Here is a 24,575-nt window from a genome sequence, read left to right on the forward strand (position 1 = left end):
AAAACAAATGTTTTCTTACTTACCAATGGCTATTGTTCTGTTATTCTGACCCACAATAAATGTAATGGCAGTCATCCTTCTCACCCCAGAATTCTACAGCCTTAATGGTTTCTTTTCACATACAGCAGGTTAATACAGTTTTGGGAGAATTGCCACTTTATTAATAGTTTCAACCATTTATTCTTTGATATGCTTTCCAGAGGATATTTTAAATGTGGGATGTACAGTTAAGTCTCACTCATTTGCCAGCAGATTCCCACAATGCCCTGGGAATAGCATTCCTGCAGACCAGCTTTAATTAAAGAATATTTTTTGGTGGGAAACTGTAGTGTTTATAGGTTGTGAAACTGAGCACAATCATACATACATGCTGATGCTTTTTTAATTAGAGCATTCAGACATTTTTCCTCTTATTATGCATTTTGCTTATTTTCCAAGTAGCACCTTTGTGTCTGCAGAACATCTATAGTCTTACAAAACAGCACTTCAGCATTCGTCTGCAGCCAATGTACAAAATTATTCATTATCATTCTCATATCATTAGTGTCAGTTGGGACATTTAAGCAGACACCATCAGGATGAAAACATGGTAGCAGATATCAGACACTAATTTGCAAGGAAGCCTGTATGAAAAGGCTAATCACTGGGTTCGTTGGCATTCAGGGTGTGTAGTGATATATAAATCTGTTGGATAGCAATTGTTTGTGCTTGGTGTATATGTATCCAGTGAATTAAACAAAATGGATATAATCCAGGGGTATTTTGCAATTGTCCTGTTCTCCTTTACCTTTTGTAGAAATCATGTCAGGTCTATATCATCCACATACATTTATAGGAAACCCAACATGCCTTATGTTTTGGGGCATGGGTGTCCGCAGAAAATGTTCTGGGGGGGGGGGCAAGTGAGCTAATATAACAAAGGGTAGCATCCCACTGACTATTCATTACAATGCAGAAGATAACCTAATTAAGGCTTGCCTTGGGGTGGGAAGTATAAAAAACATTTGTGTTGTTGTGAATTAAATTTACAAACAATTTCTTGGAACTAGCTGGAGAAGTCAGGGTGGGGCAACTGCCTTCTCTTGCCCCCTTCTGAGGACACCCATGTTTTGGGGACAAAGTTGATTGAAATCACTGCATAATGCCTATTATTTTATTCACAGTCCTCAGTCAGTCTTTAATATTAGCAGGGCCTCACTATACACTGCTGCTCCATGGCAGTTCCCTCCATGTCTGTTTTTACAAAGTGAAGATTTCATTATTTGGGTGGTTGGAATTCACAGATTTGGCAGAATAGTCGTGGCCATTCATCCCCATTGGTAGTAAATCCTTGTCTAACTATTACAAATATAGATTTATTTGATTCTGTAGCATAATTAAGAAATGTTATGATATACTTTTTCATTTGCTTGCTTTGTTTCCAGCATTCCAGTGCAATGTTCCTTTGGGTATGGAGTCTGGGCGTATTTCAAATGAACAGATTACTGCTTCCTCTACATACTCAGATGGGAGGTGGACAGCCCAACAAAGTAGACTCAATAGTGACGATAATGGTTGGACTCCCAATGTAGACACCAACAGGGAATATCTGCAGGTAAATATAGCTTCATCTCCCTTTACATTGACATATATATAAATTAATTTATATTTATTTATTTTTATTTTATTTATTTTTTAAAGAAATTACTTATTTTAAATGTATCTAAACCCATCAAGTAGAAGGAAAGGAGTAAATACAATTCACTTCAATAGCAGGAAATAACTTTTTCATCAGGAAAATTTGAATGCGATCCCGCGGATTGGCTGAGTGATTTGCTGCTTCATGGCCTGTGTACACTCCTTTCTGGAATTGGCATTTTTTATTGCACACAAACAGAATTACTGAGCAATTGCAATCGCCTTAGGTGAATTTGCCTTGAAAAAAGAAAGAGAAATCACATCATTTAGATCACTACTCTTTAGGCAACACTGCAGAACACACTGCAAGTATGTCAGGCATAAAATAGCTTTTTTATTTGCTTACCCCCCCTCCCCACCTCCTGCATCATATACTGACAGGCATTAGTTCCAAGAAAACTGCAGGAAAACTAATCTCGGTAGTACTTGGGCTAGGTATTAAATCTGTATGGCGTGTGTTGTAACTCAAGGGGAGGTGGTTTGCAAGCAATGAAGTGAATTTATGTGCTCCAGCTTCCTTTAATAAATATCCCTGGCAAATCTGATAATACACTGTTTTAAATGCTCTACACCAACCAGCTTCTTTTAATGCATCTTTCTATGATGCAAGAAAGCTCAAACCTCAAACATTGTTTTCTTATAATTATAAAAAGCTTATTATATAGAGAGCAACATGTGGGGGCTTTATGGAGATATAAGCTATTGCAAGAATGAACTTGTGTATAACCCCTTATATATGACGTCTTGCATGAACACACCTGCAATGCTGCTATGAAATTAATTTGCGAACCAACGCCAATGGATAAGCAGAGAAGCTTATGCAGCACTGGTTTAAATCAGGTATATTGATGTATTGTGTCGAGTTCTTGTCAAGTGCTCATTTGAATCCTTTATAACGGTGTTTTGGAAGCAGTTGCCTTGCATCGGGGAAGGTATTCCACTTAAGTGGATCTCACTGCACCATGCTCAGGATTAATTGTTAGTCAGGAGGCATAATGCTAAGGCTGGTGGGAGTGCCGTAATGAATTGATCCTCTGCAGAAACAGGCTGCGGCGCTTTAAATCACCCCGTCACCAGTCAGCTCCCTTAGGATGAGAGCCAAGTAGAACCAGCATTTAGTGGACAAGAGAAATGTCTAACTCATTCTGAGCTGGAACTTAGTACAGTGTAAAAATATTAACCCATTAAATACTGGAGTATAGTGTACCGATAAGTAATAGTGTTTATGAGTTCTGCACTTTAAAACTATCTATCTATCTATCTATCTATCTATCTATCTATCTATTTCAAGCTATGTGCTACACTAAGCACTTAGGGGGAAGTTTGCAAAGAGAACAAATATGCAAATTAAAATTTGCCTGTTGCAATGTAATATTCTTCTTTAGGCTTTTATTGCATTGCAAATCTTAATTGCGCATTGTGAACCTTTAACACCTACTTGAAGTTAAACTTTTGGAGCAAACAACATTTTCATTAAGATGTTTCATTACAAAATTGTTCACTTTGCAAACATTAATTGCAAACGGGTTTTTGCATTAGCAACAAATATTACATTCCCCCTTTAGTCTGCAAGCAGTGCTTCTGTGATCTTCTGTTATCTAACCCTACACAGTTCAATTCTTTCAACAAAGCCTCCCAGCATAAAAGGCAGGTATCCACAGTTCTACAAAAAGGCAAACATTTAGATATTTTTTTGTATATTCTAATTGCTAGGAAAACCAAAACCAGATATGTAATGTATTTGTTGTTTTTAAAGTCAAGATGTAAAAGCAGAATCTGTATGATTTCAATTGGAGAGAAAAAAAGTTAATTATAGATTGTACACAGCTCATGCTCACACAAGCAAACAAAATCGCACACACTCCCCACACAAAACACATACCTGTTGCCAGCAAAAATGCTTTCATAGACTTTAAAATTAGAAAGAGAAATGAGAGGCTGTGTCCGCAATGTGTAATGGCTTGACTTACATAGGAGGGCACGGAATGTGTTAAATGATCATCTGCTAACCTTTCTTCCCCTGCACTGTGAAGGTTAAAGCTTAAATGGCAGCAGCGTTTCACAGTCCCACCTATGGCTCCAAGGAAAAGGACATTGTCTCAGCAGGGCTGGTTTCCAACTGCCAAATACTGAGATAATTTATTCCACATTAGTAATCTGGCAAGGAAAAAGAAGCCACCAAGCAAAATGCAAAGTGTCTTGGACAGTTACTGCATTGGATTTTTTTTTTTTTAAGCAAACCGACAGGACTGCATAGTCTGCTTTCTGTATAACATCATCCGGGTGTTAACTGCTTCAAAGAGCTTAATGCATTCTTTTAAAGTCACATTCAGGCCTGTTCCAGTACTTCTGTGTTGCACTGGAACATATTACTTTCTAGTTCTAGTTGTTGCTAATAGATTAATAAACACAAATAAATGTGAAAAAAAAGAAGTAATTCAATGTTTAAGGGGCCCAAGCCTCTGCAGATACTTTTAATTAAAACAGAGGAATAATCAATAACAGACCCAAAATCTTTCTTTTTGCTATGAACATGTGGTATCATTGTTATGTTTTTGACATTCATATGTACTGTAAATGCCAGCATTTGTTCAACAGAGTGTCTGCCGTAAATTAGAGAATGGGAAACCTCCTCCCTAAAGGCCCTTAATGTTATTCTTTCATTTGTTTTTTTTTTCCATTTAACTTGGTTCTTTGAAATGTTTAATACAGCAGAAGACATGTGCCTTATATTAATATGAAGTATAATTGTTAGTTTACAGCATTAATGTCTGTCGTTGGACAACACCACCTTCAGCAAATGCCATAAAACAATGTACAATTTTTTTCCATTTCATCAAATAGGCTTTGTACAGTAAATAATGTAGATTTGGAGTGGCTCAAACAAATCTAATCACTTTCTAATTGTTGATATATTTACAGATAGATCTCCGGTTCTTAACTTTGCTCACAGCCGTAGCAACCCAAGGGGCAATTTCACGAGAGACTCAGACATCATACTATGTTAAATCTTATAAACTAGAAGTCAGCACAAATGGTGAAGACTGGATGATGTTTCGCCATGGCAAAAACCACAAGGTAAGACTGGGTCTCCTACTGTGTCAAAGTTTTTCAGCTGTAGATGCTATAGTCAGTCCCACCCAGTAAGAAGGTAGATTGTGTGACTAAAGCAAGAATCAGTACAGATTGGGGAGTTGTTTTTGGCAGTACAGCTAGGTTTGGATAAGCATGACATACTCAGAAAATGTTATTGATCCCCATAGAGAGGTAATGTGATGACAGTTAGTTGTTAGCACAATGTACCATGTTAATGACAGGCCAGAGCAGCCACATGACTCCCACAGTGTTGGCCAAGAGTTTAAGACTTGCCTGCTTGGCCCATGATTTTCTTCGTAAAACTAATATAATTTGTACCTGCCATTGAATATTTTAGATTGCTGAGATTGTTTTATTTTGTATTTATATTCTTCATGCTTGTTACTGGCTATGAAATTCTGAGATTCTGAGCAGCTGTACTCGATTGAGTTGGTTTACCGTGCAGTATATCACACTTTTTCTGTCTTTATTACAATAAAAAAAGGTTTTATAAAGACAGTTTGTGATTCTTGACAGCAAAGTACATCAGACCTTGCCTTCTTGCTCTGCTGAAGACTGCATGACCGCAAGTCAAGGGGAAAATGTTTTTCCATCCTTATATTTTCTCTTTTACATTGAATTCGTTGAGTATTTATGTCCAGTCCCCTTGCATGCTGTGAAAACAATCACAGAACCACATGAACTCCCATTCAGGAGCTAGTGAGGCCTGAATCTTGGGAAAGAGACTTTCTACAAACAATTTCAAGGAGCACATATCCAGGAACTGCTGTGAGAGAACAGCCTAAGAGGACGTACAGACAACTTGGCTGCCATTTTAAAAGAAAGGAATGTACCTGCATAAATGAAGGAAGTTAATCTTTAGGGACCCACATTCACAATATTGCTCATGTATTTTCCAATTGCCCTCCTTATGGACATGTTTTTGCATATTGTGAATGGATCTTAAGTAAACAAGCTTTTTAAATTGAGCTTAAATAAAAAAATACCCTACCATGAACTTCTTGTAGCAAAGGCACAAGGCAGGTTTAGAGGCCACCCACAGCAGGGCATGGCTGTCCCTCCACAAGTTGCCTTTTCGGCCACTGTGACAATGAACTTGTGTCTGAAAGTACTATTTTATTGTGATAATATATACTAATAGCTATTTATAGACAGTTCAAGCCACCACAATGCAAGCACATGTTCAGTTATATCTGAGAGTGTTTGATAGATAGATAGATAGATAGATAGATAGATAGATAGATAGATAGATAGATATTCCTCTAAATTTCCTCTAAATGTAAGAGGTAGAAACGACTACTGTCATCTATTTATGAAAATATAAAGGCAATTAACTTATATCTAGCTTTAATGGAAAATGGTATACTTTGCCTATTCTTAGCTCCATTGCTTTAATAAATCTAGTCTGTGTTCTGCTCCTTCCTGGCATTATTTTGTTAGGTTTTCAGCATTGCTTATTGGCATTAGCAGGTTTGATGAAAACAGATTAAGAGGTATGTGGCCTGACAGAGATATATTATCTGAGACTTCCGCCTGCCTCTGCCACCTGCATTTGTTGGAAGGACATCTAGCATGTTCTGTGTGTTATTTAGCAAGCTGCTATGGAAGACTAATATCTGTCTTTGAAACCCAACCAGAACAAACTGTCAGTATGAGTATCTTATTAGAGAATCAGAGCATCTTGCCCTGTTGCACTGCAACCTGGAATAGAATTTTAGGACTGGCTGCATAAAGGTCACATGTTTCCATGAAATTTTAGTAATGGAATATAGATAACTGCTGCATGTTTTACAATTACTTGTATACTTAAAGGGGAGGACTAAATACCTAAATGCCATCTAGAAAGTCTCCCCAATACTTTTACTACCTCTATGGCATATTGCACCATGATCAAATTTGATAATGTAAAGGCATTACCTCTGTTAAAAGCTTATTCATGAAAAAGACAAGATCAGCAACCATTATTGTTAAAAAAAGGATGTAGCAGCAAAAAATTGTATATTTAATGCAAGGGACCTTTAAATGGGGCATAATGGTAGATTACTGCAGTATTATGATCTCGGTAGACATGCCAAATAGATTTGTCATATCTGCCGCATCTTGATTCCATGCCACAAAGGAGGCAGGCATTTAAATAAATGTATACAAGTCTATATATGTGTCAGGCCATTAAAAGCTTCTCTGAATTACTCCCTGCTGCCTGATGGGTGGGCCAGTTGCCAGCTGGAAAGAGGTTTCATAGCTCAAATGTACTTTCTGAGCAGAGAGAACCATAGCAAAGGTACATATTTTGTCTTCCATTATTATATAAATGCAAAAAAAAGTCAAAGCTTCAAAGTGTTCATAAACTCAGTTTTAGGGCTTATTCCTATTATTCAATATGTGATCTTAAAAGTAAAGAGAAGTAACTCCTGAATAGGATCCTTTTCATTTCACAGTGTCGCTGCTGGAACATTGTCAGCAAAGTAACACAGCAAGAGCTCATACTCACAGCAGGTTATATTCTGTTAGAGTTCCGCTGAACTTCTTTTGCAGTCCAGTTGACGACAGTGCAGGAAATATAGGGATCCCTCTGGGCCTGTACTGACACATGAGCCACATGGACGAAAGCAGCTCCTCGAACACAGAACAGAAGTGTAAATTCTTCTTTTCTGCATTCCCACAGCTACATGCTTTAACAGAGTCAGCCATATAATCTACATAAGTCAACTTTTTCAGTTGAGTTCTGCTTTAGCGCCTACTTTTAGTTTTGCCCGGTTTTCTGACTTCATTGCATTTGAGGGTGCATTGCTAAGTGGGAGTTGGGTTTCCAAGCAGGAGCTGGTAAAACCGGTCTCACTCTTCGTTTAACTTGTATGAACTATGGATGGGGAAGGCATCGATGCCTACTGCTGAATGCAAAGACCAGAAATAAATTCCCTTCCTGCTGTCAGCAGCACTAATACAGCATACTAAATGCAGACGGATAGAAAGGGAATGCCTGCTTAATGAGTTCTCAAGGCTGTACGTGCAGATAGTGAGAAGAGCCTCAGAACGTGTGTGCGCGCTGCTCAGAATCTCATTTGGGAGGAAGATGAGTTCAGTGTCCATAGTTATGTCAAATCCAGGTCAAATAGCTCACTTGTCAGTTCTGAGCTTACAGTTGCTGAAGAGCTGTGTATATGATAGCCTTATGTTAGATGTGTAAATAGAAAACTTATATAAAAAAAAATAAAATGCTGCAACAGCTGCAACTTGACCAAGATGGTAGTGTTTGGACTACTTTTTGAAAGATTTCAGTCTTACGATGCATTAAATATATTTTATGCTTTTTAGCATAGTATTCATCCCCCAGGGATGACAGTATCTGGCAGTTAAAGAAACAAAAATCTTGCCTCTCTATAAAGCTAATGGCACATTATTGCTCTCTCTGGATTATCAGAGGCATGTTATTGCTCTCACTGGACATCAGAGGTTACATCATTGTCAGACTTACTATTTGTATAGCCTGAGCAGCTGCACAGGGGGTCTAAAGTCCTGGTGAGCTCTGGGGATTAAGTGAAAAAGGAAAGACCCCCAAACACTACTCCAGCACACTGGTCCCATGATGTACACTATAGGGCACATTTACTAAGCTCGAGGGAAGGATTAGAATGAAAAAAACTTCAAATTTCAAAGTATTTTTTTGGGTACTTCGACCATTGAATAGACTACTTCGATTCGAACAATTCTATTCGATAGTCGAAGTCTTGTCTCGTCTCTTTAAAAATACTTCGACTACATACTTTGGCAGTTTAAACCTACCGAGGTTCAATGTTAGCCTATTGGGAACTTCCCCAGCACTTTTCTAAGCTTTTTATGATTGAATAAAAATCGTTCGATCAATCTATTTTTATTCGATGGTTCGATAAAAGTATTTGCGCTAAAATCCTTTGAATTCGATTTCGAAGGATTTTACTTCGAGGGTCGAATTCGAGGGTTTATTAATTCGACCCTTGATAAATGTGCCTCTTTATGTCAAACACCAGGCTACAGTGGCATGTGATTTAATGTGGCATACTTGCAGGGACTTGGGGGGCCAGGTTGGCTCCAGTGTATATGGGGGAGCAGGTTGTGGTAAGTCCCATTCCCATTGCTTGGTTTTGAAAAATGTCTGTTTAAAACTGGTATGAATTAACACAACCTAACCTAATGACTCAACCAATATTACTGGTAAAATATATTTGGTTAATCTATTCAGTCCATTAAATTTAAAGAATTTGTTGATGAAACTGCTTCCTACATATTCCCTGAATTACATATGGTGGCAGTTTAGCACATTTATATATATTTATATGTGTATTTCAAGTGGGCTAATGTAAAAAGTAGCTACAGGTGCACTGCAAACAGATGGCCAGAAAAGCCACAAATAAAACACAAGGCATTTTTGTGCCTATTGAGACATTCAGCACAAAGCTAGTCAAAGCATTGTTTTAAAAAAAAAGTTGAGAGTTTAAGGCTTTAAATTGCCTTATGGATTTAATGGTGTTTTAACTTTACGTTACAGCTAACTGTGAAGTTGGCATGTTTCCCGCAACAGCTGAATCTAATGCAGCGTTTAAAGCAAGGAGTGGGGGAAAATATTCGCCCAGCTATTTGTCGGCGGCTTAAAAGTAAAATGAATTTCACATGATACATAAAAGGAAGGAAAAGTACACCTATAAAACGTTGCACTAGGCCTAGATGTTCGCAGCCCTGCTAAATTAAATGCTGCATATGAAAGGGTAGGCATAGACTGGCTTAATGCGCACAGATATTTATTAAATGTGTGCAAGCTGATTTACACAAAAAAGTATACAAGGTCTTGCAAAGTAAATCACATTTTTATAAAGATTTTTTACTGAGATTGATCTAATTGTTATGACACAATCCTTGGGTACTACTAGTACATAGGAAATGCCCTGAAAATTCACCCAAACGTAATCAAGCTGGGTAGGAATATGCACCTTGCTGTACTATGACTTATATCACAGTTGGATATAAGCTCACCCAACATGCTGGGTGTTAGAGCCAAGTAGAAGATGAGTACCCAACTGCATCATCTTGCATATTCTGTGCATAGTTAGTAAATCAGTTGGGACAGCAAAAGCAAACCTGTGATCTGACCAGAATACATTGGTTGTCCTATAATGTCCACCCAAAGTTAAAGGGCCAGATGAGGGCATACAGACTGAGACATCTGGACTACCAGATTTTCTAATTGGTGAAAGAGAGGGGAAGCAGGCATTGCAGCATTACACCTTTGTACATATGCTCCTTGTCCCTTAATTTGATATTATTGCAATAAATGGCAGCCATTTTCACATGGTGCTCTCAGAAACCTTATGTAAATCATTTGCCTGTTTCGTACCAAGCTGCACAAACCTTATTTCACGTCTCATTTAGGTATGCAATGAGACTGTTATTGCCTTCTGCTCTAATACACAGAAGCTGTAAATTGATCAATTGTGAAATTTAGGAAAAAGTAGCTGGAAAGTGTAATCAGATCTGATGTGATGATCAAAAGTTTGGTCTGACTGTACAGTCCTCCTCGCAGGGCTACTATCAGAAACTGATTATTTCCTCTGGGGCTCCCATACAAGGGGAATATTTTGGGGAGCCTATGACATAATGAAAACTATCTCTTTCTAACCATAAGACACTTGCTATTGGCTTATAGGCAAAGAGTTGACTTGCCATTTTTGATTGATGTACTACAACAATTCCCACTCATATCAATACATGCACAAAAGTGGAAAAGTACTGAAGTGCATACAGTACATTTTGCCTTTATGCTGCTTTCTTACCGTATATACCCTGAGTACCCTGAGTATAAGCCGAGTTTTTCAGCATCCAAAATGTGCTGAAAAACTCTACCTCGGCTTATACTCGGGTCAGCGGTATCCAACCCGAGTAGCTGAGATTTCAGTCACTTTTAATCATTCCTATACCAACAGTACACTTGGGGAGAGACTGCAATATCCCACAATGCCCTCTGTTGGTTATATGAAAGAATAACAGTGCGCCCTCTGTTGGTTATATGAAAGAATAACAGTGACTGCAATATCACACAGCGCCATCTGTTGGTTGTATGAAAGAATAACAGTGCGCCCTCTGTTGGTTATATGAAAGATTAACTGTGACTGCAATATCACACAGCGCCATCTGTTGGTTATATGAAAGAATAACAGTGACTCCAATATCACACAGTGCCATCTGTTGGTTGTATGAAAGAATAACAGTGCGCCCTCTGTTGGTTATATTAAAGAATAACAGTGACTGCAATATCACACAGCACCCTCTGTTGGTTATATGAAAGAATAACAGTGTGCCCTCTGTTGGTTATATGAAAGAATTAACAGTGACTGCAATATCACACAGCACCCTCTGTTGGTTATATGAAAGAATAACAGTGACTGCAATATCACACAGCGCCATCTGTTGGTTATATGGAAGAATAACAGTGACTGCAATATCACACAGTGCCCTCTGTTGGTTATACGAAAGATTAACAGTGATGGCAATATCAAACAGCAACCTTTGCACATGGTAGTGGGACAGTGGGACAATGCACACAGTAATCCGTTTGGCAATTCTCTCTCACCATCAACTTTGCAAAGAAGTCCGGTTGATCGCTGGGGGGGTCGCTTTGGCAGAATGTGCGCTGCTGGGAGACAGGGCTGTAGGTAAAATTAGGTACCTCGGCTTATACTCGGGTCGGCTTATACTCGGCTTATACTCGAGTATATACGGTATATTAATAGATTATAGACCCTGTGTGTATATACAGGTTTTCATTGTACATGGTCTGGATTTTCCAGTGCACAGGGTTTGGATTTTCCAGTGCATCAGCTAGTAGTGATAGTCGTGTATGTTGCAGATGGTGCCACTTCTTTGCTCTGTTCCTGGATGAGGGCCATGATGTGTCTCCGGCGCTGCATCACACCATTCTTGGCAGGGAGATGGAAGTGCATAGTCATGATCAGTGCTAATGTGTACAGCAGCTACATCTATAATTTAAACATCCACAAAGCAACTGAAGCATGAACACCAGATGATTCCTATTGACTGGTCATGTCTCTGATAAGTAGAACAGGGACTGCACTGTAATGTATAAGGGATAATGGATGGAGATTAGAACAGAAATGTCCACACCCGTTTTTCTCCTTCGTGTTGTCTTCTTGTTAACCCGTACTCTACCAGAACAAACAAGAGAGAGGCACTGTAATGAGCAACAGCAGAGATGTCAACCACTACCCCATGCTGTTAGGATGGTAATGATGTTGGCATTTAGTCAATTAGTTACATGGGTTAGTTGATTTCTCTGCTGCAACACATCCAAAAAATGCTTTTCCTATTTCCTTGAAATGGCCCCTATGTTGAGGTATCAAACATGACAATTTACCTGGTTTATATATAATTATTTGAATCTCATTTTAATAAGTATAATTCTGTTCGATTTCTAGATATTCCCTGGAAACACAGACCCGACAGAAGTTGTCTTAAACAAGATTCCTCAGCCGGTGTTGACCCGATTTGTCCGCTTCCGCCCACAGACCTGGGATACTGGAATAGCAATGCGGGTTGAGCTGTATGGCTGCCAAATTACAGGTGAAATTTGGCTACGTGTGTGTGTGTGTGTGTGTGTGTGTGTGTGTGTGTGTGTGTGTGTGTGTGTGTGTGTGTGTGTGTGTGTGTGTAAATATATGTGTAGGATCTATTATCTGAAATGCTTACGTCCTGGGCTTTTTTGGATAAGGGGTCCAAAATTTAGATCCAGTATCAGTGATGTGCTGGCCAGTGTGATACCTGCAGGACTCGAGGGTCAGTTGGGTTTGGGCTGGCCCTCGCACTGTATATTCAGCCCGTGAGTAGGTTTGGACTGAGCTTTTCCTGCCCGTGACCTATGTGTGCCCCACTTTTGCATCCGGTGAAATCTATTAGTTGATGTGCATCAGCTTCACCCTCTCCGTGATTGCATGGACGCAGGCAGGTGGAGCTCAGGGATATTAAAATAACCCATAGGCAGAGTTGGGCACAGGTTTTATGTTATGGTCGGTTGCAGGATGACAATTTGTTACTAATCCCTATACTTTAGGATTGTTTTGCCACCAGTATAGATTAATAAAACATAGTAACAGGTATTGTGTTAGTGTAGTGTAACAGAGAAAAAGGGTGTAATGTTTAAAAATTATGATTATTTAGATGCTGTGGGATGGCTTTGCTGTAATTCAAAGCTTTCTGGATAATGAGATAAAGAGATAAGATCTGTTAAAGGCAGATATCTTTTCCTTTTTTTAAGGGGAGTTGAGCTGTCATTATTTACTTATCCTTTTCTCTTGGTAACAGATTCCCCCTGCTCTAATATGTTGGGAATGATGTCTGGCCTAATCTCAGATTCCCAGATCACGGCATCATCAACCAGAGAATACCTCTGGTCCTCTGGAGCTGCCCGTCTGGTAAGCAGTCGTTCAGGCTGGTACACGCATATTCCAACAGGACAGATTGGAAAGGAATGGCTTCAGGTGGACCTGGGCATTGTAAAGACTGTGAAAGGAGTCATCATACAAGGAGCACGTGGTGGAGACAGTCTTCCGACCACGGAAAATAGGGCTTTTGTAAGAAAGTTCAAAGTGGCTCACAGCCTGAATGGGAAGGACTGGGAATACATACTGGATTCAAAGACCGAGCAGGCCAAGGTATGTAAAATAGCTGCTGATGCATAAATGCCAAATATTATATTTTGTTAATAAAAACAGAATGTGTGTAGCATTTATTTAGTGGCATTTGTTTATATTACAACAGCTAAGATAATGTTTTGCTTACAACCCAAAAAACAAAGCTGTTTGAACATAAGCATTACATTAGATTTTTTTTAGCTGATATTGAGCATTCGTCAACCTAACTTTTTCCTATACTTCAGCACAAAACTGTCTGCATTCCCTGTCCCTCCATCTGTAATATGCCACCACAGGGTTTTTGGTCTGGCCCACTGCTTGCGTTCCTGGTTTCAAGTGACCTATAACACTTTTATGGCATCTTATAGAGAGAGAGAGGTTACTTCACAGTGATAGTTTAACAAAGTTCATACCAGCAATATGCTGTTTTTTTTTTTTTAATATAAAAAAGGATAAAAGAAGAGTTTGATTCTCCTAAACATAAGGCACAAAATATAAATCCCTTCCAGACTCAACTGCTTGCAGTAGTTCCATAGGTCTAAATAGAACACCATCTAGTGGTAATAGCAAGGAAATATACCCATCCTTATAATTTAGAATAATATGACAGTTAATTTCCCTAAAAGCAATGGCACTTAGGGGGTCTTATTTACTAGATGAGTAAATACAATTTGCCCACACTGCAACATTGTGTCTGTTAATTGCAGCACATTTGCTCTCAATAAGGTGCACCTATTCCATAAAAGAGGCCCAAGTTCCATCCGTGTCAAATATAGCCATCTCTATAATATTGTTTGAGCACGATTTAGCTGGCACAAGTGGGAACACCTACAGCACAAAATGCAGAAAGAACCCTTCTTCTTCAAGCAGCTGTAAAGTACAGGGCTTAATGGGCGTATAGGCGCAACTATTTAATTTCTTTCATAAATAAGCCATAGGATGTTTTAATCATAGTTGTCCTATCAAGGAGAACTATAGTGTTCCATTACCTACAGCACTGATAAAGGAAATATCACACAAAACAGTGATTTATGCATTATTTAGCAATATTGCTCATACATGAAACATAAATGATTTTTATTGTGTTGATTTAGTCTTTATATTTTAAAATGCATGAGAAATAAACCCCTTTTGCAATGTGTAGTGAACGTTTGATTGGTGTCTGCTAAAATGTTTTTTTTTTCCTCTTGTGTCTCTTGTAGCAGTTTGAAGGGAACATGCACTATGACACTCCCGAAGTACGCAGGTTTGAATCAGTGGCAGCACAATTTGTTCGTGTTTATCCAGAAAGGTGGTCTCCTGCAGGAATGGGCATGCGGATGGAAGTGCTGGGCTGTGACAGACAAGGTGAGATGATCATATCCATAAAAACACTACAAATATAATAAGTTCTATTATATATATGTTATTTATGTATATGTTATATATATATCTATATATATCTATATATATCTATATATATCTATATATATCTATATATATATCTATATATATCTATCTATATATATATATATATATATATATATATATATATATATATATATATATATATATATATCTCTGAATCCAGGATTCGGTGCATGCCTAATATATATATATATATTAGGCATGCACCGAATCCTGGATTCAGTCCGTGATTCTGCCTTTTTCAGCAGGATTTGGATTCAGCCGAATCCAAGTGCCTGAACGAACCGAATCCAAAAAATCACATGACTTCATTGCACAAACAAAGGGCTCCACACGGGATTTTCTTTCCCCCTATTTTCCCTAATTTACATATGCAAATTAGAGTTTGGATTTGGTTCGGTATCCAGCCGAATATATATCATAGAGTTATATTTATACAAAAATATAACTGGCTTCTAGAACACATCATAGTCACGGATAGAATATACTTGAGGATGCCTGCTTATCGGATATGCCCCACATATCTGTGAAAATTGAGATCTACTCTCCGTATGGGCTCTGTGACATGCTCTGGGGTTTCACTGAAACACATCTGGGAAACACATCTCCTGCAGTTTCCATTACAGGAAGCGGCAAAGAGCAACCCTTAATACACTGCTTTGCAATGGTCAAACAGAGCACATAATTCACTTCTGACAGTTTTCTGTTTTGTCGGAATTAAGGTATTACATTTGAAAAAGTTTTTTTGCCCCATAGACATTTAGGAGCTTTTGCATGAGTGTATATTCGGTACTGTGCCACCATTTTATGGGGCAAATGTCAGTGTTTGCTGGATGTTTCTGCTCTACGTGTACCAAAAGGAAATGTAATAATAAAATCTCCTACCCATTTTAGGCCTTTAAGTCTTTTAGATCTTCAGTTTATGTTTGTGACAGATACTGCTTTGCCCTTCCAAAGTAAAATGTATATTCTATCCAATGTCTTTAATGCAACAGTACCCCAAGTGGCCATATTATCATGAAAATTGCTTATTTTTACAGAAGCCATACCTTTTGAAAATGCAAGAGAAACCACACACAACCTTTACTTTATTTCAGGCTAAGCGTTTCTTTGTATAATGTACCTTTAATGCTCTTTGGAGAGAAGATGAATGGAAAAAAACCTTTTATGTTTGCAATGCATTTGAAACTGGTTTATTTGCAGCAGTGATATAACCGCGGCCGACCCCTAACTTGTGGAATTCTTCTCCTGGACATTTAAGTCCTGATTTCTTAATCCCACTTGTCTTCACCTCATTCTTACTTTAAAAAGTCCGAAAGCAAATCCCCACTTCGATTCTGCACGCCTGTCTTGATCTCCAAGTTATGTGAGTAAGGCTGACAGCTGCCAGCTCTGCAGTCTTTCCTTTTCCACTACAGTTTCAGAAATCAGAGTACTTGGCTGGGGTTAATAGCTGGCCACATTTACACTGAGGTGCTGATGACTAAAGGTTGAAGGTATCAGATGACCTCGGGTCACTAAAGGAAGAAGCACTCGGTCATGGTTTTTTGAATCTCTTGTGAGCGGCTATCTGATGCTGAACAAGAGCCTGCAAATTCCACATTGCTCTCCAGCTAGGAAAAATAAAAGGATCCATCCCTAAATGACCCGGTTCCTTTTAACCCATCTAGTGCCCCAGGATATATGTTATATATTGTGTCACTATGCACTTTAACTTTAAACAAAGGTAGCAAAATATAACCGTGGCACCTTTTAACAATCGCAATTAACCCATTTAACTCTTTCAGGTCTCTTTTGATCTGCAACACGTATAAAACCTCATAGCTGTCTGGAAAAGAAAATGAATATCTTTCCTATTAGAGGATGGTTTTCATTTAGAATTGTAACATTTATATAGAAGTTAATTTTGTTCCCTCCCCAAGTTTTAACATTGGAAGCATACAGCTCCATCTGGCAGTGCATTGTCATGTAGTGGTGCTGGGGCTTTGTGTTTGTGGTTGTTAATCTGCTGCACAGAAATTGTGTAAATGTGTATGGTGGATTGTGAGAATTCATGTCCTATCTATAGACCCATAAATGGAGGTTGAAGCTGTAGGCAGCTGCACATTATTCACATAAGGAAATGAATATCAAAGCAATAGTCGGCTGCAGTTAGAAGTCCTGCCTAGTAAGCTCCTTTCATTTAAGGTAATATGTGCCAGTTTTCCTATAGGCACAATATTCCTGTAAGAATCCTATTTGCAGTAAGTGGCCCCCTGCAATAGCCACCACTATGGCTTTAAATAGTTTGTAATCCCATTGCCTTTGCTTTGTGCAGGCAGTAACAAACAATAACGTGAAAGCTGCTTGCAGAGCATTTGTTTCATTTTGATGAAAGTACAGCTCAGGCTCAAGAGCTAAATGTGAAAACACAGGAATACAGAACACCTGAAGTTCATTCCCAAAGCCCAGTGATCCTCTGATGTATTCTGTTGTTTTGAGCCATGCCCTGCATCTGGTATGGATCCTTTTTGAAGTTCTGAGTGTCTGCTTTCAATTACTGCGCTGCTGGGCGGCTCAATCTGGAGCTGCTTTTTGCTTGTCTGTGCTCAGAAGGGGGCTTTCTCTTTTCTTCACTTTCTATTTCAAACACCGCAGCCTCCAATCACTTCTTTTCCATTAACTCAACAACAGCGTTCCACAGTGTTGTATCATAACGAAAATCACAAATGGCTCCATCGTCACATGGGTGCATCAGGTGCTCTGGGGCCTTTGACGTATGGGGGGGAAGAGAAGCAGCATGTGACCTGTGTGTGTCGCTATAGAGGATGAACCGTTCCAGCTGGCGTAGCATGGAAGTGAAAGCGGACATGAGTCAATTGAGCATATGCTTATATTTTATTTATACCTCTAATATGTTGCTGTTGCCTACATTTATTCTTTTAAATAGATTTTTTTGTCTTGAGATGGCTGTATTTGGTGAAAATAGTATTTCCATATGCAATATTGTATTGCAATATTCAATTCTATGCATGATATGGAAGCTTTACAAACAAAGCTCTACAGAGCTGCCTTATAAAAACAACTTCCACTAAATTGTCTGTTCTTCTTTATCATCTTATGATAAAACCCCTGTTTGGGAAGTTGAATATATTGCTTTTATTATAAACAGACAATTTGTCCACCTTTACCACTGATTCGGCGCATTTAATAAATAATTTGTTCCGCTCTATAAGGAATGCAGTGTGAAATCTCCGACGCGCTTAGATGAGAATTCACATGATGATTGTAAGGCAGCAGATTCTGTCTAACCTAAATATCAACAAGTCATACAGCAGCAGTGCTATCTCACACAAGCTCAAAGATATTTTAGTTCTGTTCCATGACAGCTGTTCTCCAACTATTTTCTGGTTTTCCATGCTCTGTAAGGCGGGCAGGGGGTATGTTGAGAAATGGTTCCCTTTATAGCAGCTATTTATATAACTAAAATGAATGTGACCTCATCAAGGAGGAAGTGGTGACACTGTCTTCCGCTGGTTAATTTGTGCTCATTCTTGGCCACTTCCCATTTAGAGCAATCCGTCACAGCTTCATGCTTGCACTTTACTTGAAAAAGCAAAAAATGATTTTTTTTTTTTCATTATTCAGTGAGATTATACATATCCTGTTAAACCATAAGCACACTTAAAATAAAAGCTGTTAGTCTGCAGATCAAGTTGCGTAAGAATTTTTTTTTTCTGAAATGCCTTCTGCAAGGTTCTTAAAATCCTCTGTTCAAATGCAGCACCCAATATCCAGAGAGAACCACATACATATGGGGATTCTGGGTGTTAGATGCCATCAAGAGCAGAAGATGCACTGGTTGAAGATACTCCATTTTAAGCCATATGGCAGTCAGCCACAGTCAGATATTGATTTGGGACACTACAGTCATGCAGGGTTGTTGAACTTGGTAGGATGAGAGGCTGTAAATCACCTTTCTTTATAAAGCTGTTGTCCACAGCAGCCAAATTTTTATAGCAACTGTCTCTTGTAACTGTTTAGCCCTAGTAAAAACCAAGCACTTAAAGAGCCTAAAGGTGCCAACTCCCTCTAACTAATCCCAACAACAAACAGACCTGATTAGCATTCTGCACTAATGTAGTCAGAAATGCTATAAAGTAAGAGATGAAAATTGCTGTATCGGGTGCTGCATGTTTAACTTGCCCTTATGTATATTGTCTTGTAGTCAAAGTATGAAAAACATGCACCATATTGGAAGTAGTTCATGCTATGGAACACTGTCTAACCATGGTTATGAGTGGCAGCTAGAAATGACATTTGCCATGACAAATTGTGTGGAGGGCAGAAATCAGCTGCATTGAGGCCTGGTATTCATGGGGTTATGGAAGGGCTAGAAAGAACAGAAGAACCTTTGCTTACATTTACAAGAACCAGATTGCAAGAAATGCTAATTTTGATTGAGTTTTTCCTCTAAGGAGAAATCTTAGAAAGACTGGGTGTCCACGTCAATGCTTTTTGTTTTTGTTGTACAGAACAGCACTTTCATTCCACAAATCCTTAGGGCCGAAATCTGAAGCAGCAGTTTTGTGTCGAAGAACTCTTGCCCGTTTGGGAGTACATTTTTCTAGTTAAACTCTGATGCTTTATCCAGTGCAGGAAATATGAATAGTAAAATTATGGGAGGTTAAAATGGATTTTTCGCTTTCTCCCCAGAGCCAATGCAAGCCAAAAGTTGCCATGGAAACCAAACCCACTAGAGACTTCTGGCATTTTTTTTAAAGAGCAGGAAATGCTTAGGGCCCAGTGTACCAGCATTATGCGTCTATGGTTCTTACCACAGATATTGCAGCTCTAGATAGAAAGTAGGCATCCTGGCATTGAATTACAAGCCATCTGTTAATCCCAGCTAAGATATAAATACTTTACCTTTTATAGTATTGTTGTGATAGCTTTTTGATTCGCTGCTAACTGACAGACCTGCTAACTGAAATAAAGACTCAGCTCTACTAAATTAAACTTTTCTACAGTAACCATGGATAAAAAACATATATTATTAATAATAATAATAAATAATTATAATGATTAAGACACAAATTGTTTTAATAGCTCAGATATTCTGCCATTTTTTACAATTTATTTCCCCTAGATTTAGCTACAGATATAGATTCAAAATACATTTTGATAAAAGATCTTGCAAAAGATGTTCCATCCTTTGAAAATGTAATAAAAGTAAACTATTTGGCCAAAACTCTGTAAAGTAGTTAGTAGAAACTTAAAGCTACAGGTGAAATTTCTTTATTTTTTGCTTTCTATGCTTTTTTATTTCAACTTAAATGATGCCCATATTTAAATTCTGGCATCTCATATTTTTCTGTTAAAACAGATTATTAAGTGGTGAGCCCTATCCACCAGAATTAACCTTATTTATTGTTTTTGCTTCAGAAGTGAAACCTACCACAGAGACTGTGAAACCCACAATGAAGACTGAAGAGGTAACAACACATAATGTGTCTGAAGAGGAGACCACGGAATGCGGAGAGGCTTGTGTTGATGGTAATTGTGCTTGTTATTTTGCAGTCCCTTGGACTTAATATTGTTTTGTAGGTGAACGATTAGCTATGTGCATTGACATAAATTTACTTTTTTATTTGGCCACTCATTTTAATCTTCCTAATTGGAATATTATGCACTTAAAGGACAGTGACATTTGTTTAGGGATGGCTATTTGTAATGTACTCCCTCTGAATACAATGGTGTACTTTTATCTGTGCTTGGTTTGGGGGGCTTAGGTTGTAAAAAAGCTCATTGGCCTAGGGTATTTTCCCCCAGAGCACAGTGCTGCCATCATGAATTCTTTCCCAAGTTTCCCTTATACTTGTCTATGACTTGTTCATGTTCTGTCTGGGGGATACTCCGTTCAGGAGCCCCATAGTAGAGGGGGCCCCAGGAGACACAAAGGTGTGGATCATGAATCACAGAGAGTGTGAGACTGGCATCAGAGTGAATGGGATTTGGGTGAATCACATTTGGGGTTTTGGCCTAATGGAGTGTCATCTAGGTGGATCATCCTAATTGTTGGCAGGGACCATGTGGGGTTGGCAGGGCTGCACAGTTACTGATGACAACCCTAGCATGTGCTGTATAGTATAATAATTTAGAATTATAGGTACACAAATTTACTTACAGAGAAAGTCATGCAGCATTGGCAATTTAGCAAATAAAATGGAAAGCCTATGGAAGTAAATTCTCTTGTTTATTTTCCCCTAAGAATTTCAGTACCCGCCTGGATTTAACTGCAAATTCGACTATTCAGATGATGTGTGTGGCTGGACACACGATACCAACGCTGACTTCACTTGGTCATTTCATCCTCATAGTCCCTGGATGGGTCACTCTGGTACCATTGCTGGTAAGACAGTAGATCTACATTTAACCACTAAATCTCTTGTTATGCTATATGATTGTAACAGTTACAGTCTGTTATGTGTGAATTAAAACATGCAGTATTTAATGTATTTTATAATGTGTCAAAAGCCTAGACATGCTCTTTTGTCAGCTTTTGGATTCAAAATGGTTGCATTGCTGAGCCAATAGCAAACAAGGGAGCATGTATATGTAGCAATCTCCTGCGATGGTTATTCTGGATTAATACAAGGTAAATAATGGTTCTTCATCATATAATATGTAAAAGCTGTTATATTCTATGCAATAAAGAAATGGTAATTTAGTAAATGCAGACTAGTCCTTGGCTATCACTTGTTCTCCTGTGGTCCTACGGTTCTCCTATTCATCTGTTATATGAGTAAACAGTAGTGTTTTGATAAGTGTGTTATCTGATTTGCGATCCATTTATTCCTTGTACTGCGACCAAAGGTATAATAACCAAAAAAGCCATCTATACATGTCCTGATAATATACAGTCCTCACAGAAGCCTGTCCTTGTATAGATTTCAGTGAAAACCTGCACATCGACCTTACAGCTCTCTTGAAGCTGCTAAGTAAATACAGAGAAAGCAAGTGAGACTTTGATTAGATTAGTTCCATGTGGCCTGTAAAGAGCAATTCATTGCTAGCATGTCTGGCTTTTAAAGGAGTTAAGGTATTGTATCTGACTCTATTTGGCATGAAGAGATATTCAATATGCTTTAAACTCTCTGTGCTCATTCTAATTCATAGGAAAGAGGCATATTGTGAAATGACACATTTTTCTTAAAAAAGGTGTAATCCCTTCACACCATCATCTGTTTTAATTATGAACATGGCTTTAAAAGAAAGTCTTATGAATTATTTTTCACTTTTTTCCTCCATTTTTGCATGCACCTTATCAGTTCTACCACCTAACACACAATTATTAGAGTGCACCATAGTTACCTCTCCAAAGACTCACAGACTGTAGTCAAAAGTACTTTTTCTAATGGCATATAAGTGAAACTCCAAACCACCACGTCTTATTAATGTAATCTATGGCACTTCATAGCATACCAGATAACATTAACTTCCAACATACTAAATACATTGTGCCATCAAGCAGTATGTCTGGTCAAATGAAAAAGAAAAGGTGTATAGGGCCCCTTACTAGCTTTACTAAATCTGTGCTTGTTGTGAACACTTTTAGAGTACATCTATACTGCAGCATTGGCTCACACCCAAAATAACATTTTTGTTCAAATTAGGGCTCATTTAGTAAGACAAATGGAAAGCTAATGAAACCCTCACTTCTCTCTACTAAAAAGATGCATTAATGAGGTGTTATTCTCTAAGACTTTCTTACACCTCTCACACATAACTGACTTGCATTCATTTATTTATACATGAACATTTTTCAATAAGGCACAATGCATTTTGCACCCCTATTGCCTTAGCTAATTTGCAACTATATTTGTAAATCACTCACAAGTTGCAATGTCTGCTACTTAGTTGGCACCAACAATTCTTGGAACCAGTGCTGCAATGTGCCTGCTTTAGCCACCCATGTCAAATTTGGTTCACTCAATCTGTTGGTCCGTGGGCCAATGAAATGGATCATAATAAGGGCCTTTATAGAGCTACTCAGAGAGAACAACAGTGGACCATGCAAATATATATTTCTCAACACTGTATAATACATTGGTATGAACATGCAGATTAACACACAAAAACAACCAATAACCAAATAAAGAGGGCTCTAGTTCTGGCCCTATCCACAGTCCATTAAACTGCCAGTTTATTCTGGATGGTCCAAGTCAGCAGCTAGAACTGGACGGTGCATGTCCTTTGCACTCCTTTTAGATACGCCCTACTCTTTCTTTTTGCACCGCATATTGGTTATGGTAATTGGCATTTCTAATGACACATATACTTCCATTCTATATTTAATCCTCATTAAACAGAAAGCCAAGATCGAGCAGCTTCAGTATTTGTGATGCATGTAAAAGATTACATCTACTAATAACTGAGCTATATATTTTCAAAATGTTATTGTCTTTTATAACAACAAAGAACAGTTTAAAAAAATTACCATCCCTTTTTGTTATTTAATAAAATAACAAAACTACAATCTAAATCTAAACTACTGTCCACAAAGGAGTTAATTTTCAGCAGCCTGCAACAAACAATATGAGAACTTACCAACAGTCTCAGCAGAAATCAGTTCTTGCCCATCTCTATCAGGCTAATAATGTTTAATTAATATAATGAGCCTTCTGGATGAACAGAATAACCTATTTTTATAACCTATACTGTAGTTGGCTTTTAATTTTCGATCCCCTGAGATGTTATAATTGCTTGTTATTTTCTTAACCCTTTCTGTTCATTCACCGAAAAGAAGTATAATAGTTAGGTTTATCAAAGTGAATCTTGTCTAAACCCTTTAATAACTGATTTTATCTTACAACAAATGCCTAAGCCAATGTGCAGAGAAGAGGCAATCTCTAGGTTGTGTCAGAACTAGAATCACAGAATAACAGATAAACAGGAGGATTGCACATGTAGACAATAATAAACAAGCAGAAGCTTTGTTTTATTCTGAAAACCAATCATAAGAAATATGTGTATATCTTTATGTATTATATTTATGTGGTAGTGTTGAGTGACAAGAACACCCCTAGTGGTTATGTACAGATAGTGCTGTTATACTTTAGGCCTTAGCAGAGGCAAGCTGCATGTTTGCCCCAATACACATGTATACATATAAATATAAAGCAAAGGAATGTTTGATTTAATATGAACACACAAAGTCAGAGTCCAATTTAACTGCTTAAACAACTGAAAGGGAATGTCACTGCTAAATAAGATATAGTTCTTTACCAGTTGTCTGTTTCGTAAGTGTATCTTCATATATGTTTTGTACAGTAAGTTTCAGTGAAAAGTTAATTTCTTGAAGTTTAAATTTTTCATGTTACGGTCCCTGTTGTCATTTGAATCTATGGTACTGGTATGTAGGCTCTGGGGTGTGTCTGCCATGAACAAAAAGCCCTTAGTGTTTCTAGGCCTTCCCAGAAACTGCTGTCATGCATCAAACAGTGCCTGGAAAAAAAGATTTGTCACAGGCATATAAAAGCTTTTCATATTTGGGACCCAGATTTCCCACATCAGCCACATCAGGGAGACAGAGGAGGCATCTGTATGTCAGGAACAAAGACAGGAATATCCAACAGCTAGAGGCTAGAATGAAGTGACATCAGTGTGGCACACCTTTATGTTTTATGTACTTTCATATACTTTTAGGGTACCTCAAAATGACATATGGCATGTCAACTG

General features: G+C 38.2%; 1 protein-coding gene across 3 annotated transcripts in view; it reads left to right on the plus strand.

The window, feature by feature from the left end:
* The window catches only part of nrp2.L (neuropilin 2 L homeolog), a 96,191-nt gene that overhangs the window by 42,106 nt on the left and 29,510 nt on the right, over window positions 1-24,575 (plus strand). For all 3 annotated transcript variants that reach the window (XM_018236183.2, XM_018236182.2, XM_018236184.2), the window contains exons 6-12: window positions 1,425-1,594; window positions 4,600-4,755; window positions 12,237-12,381; window positions 13,120-13,469; window positions 14,651-14,795; window positions 20,280-20,390; window positions 21,106-21,246. In XM_018236183.2, coding sequence (XP_018091672.1) covers window positions 1,425-1,594; window positions 4,600-4,755; window positions 12,237-12,381; window positions 13,120-13,469; window positions 14,651-14,795; window positions 20,280-20,390; window positions 21,106-21,246 — 1,218 coding nt within the window. The remainder of the gene's footprint in view (window positions 1-1,424; window positions 1,595-4,599; window positions 4,756-12,236; window positions 12,382-13,119; window positions 13,470-14,650; window positions 14,796-20,279; window positions 20,391-21,105; window positions 21,247-24,575) is intronic.

The sequence above is a fragment of the Xenopus laevis genome, chromosome 9_10L, assembly GCF_017654675.1.
Source record: "Xenopus laevis strain J_2021 chromosome 9_10L, Xenopus_laevis_v10.1, whole genome shotgun sequence".
In the NCBI taxonomy this organism is placed as follows: domain Eukaryota; kingdom Metazoa; phylum Chordata; class Amphibia; order Anura; family Pipidae; genus Xenopus; species Xenopus laevis.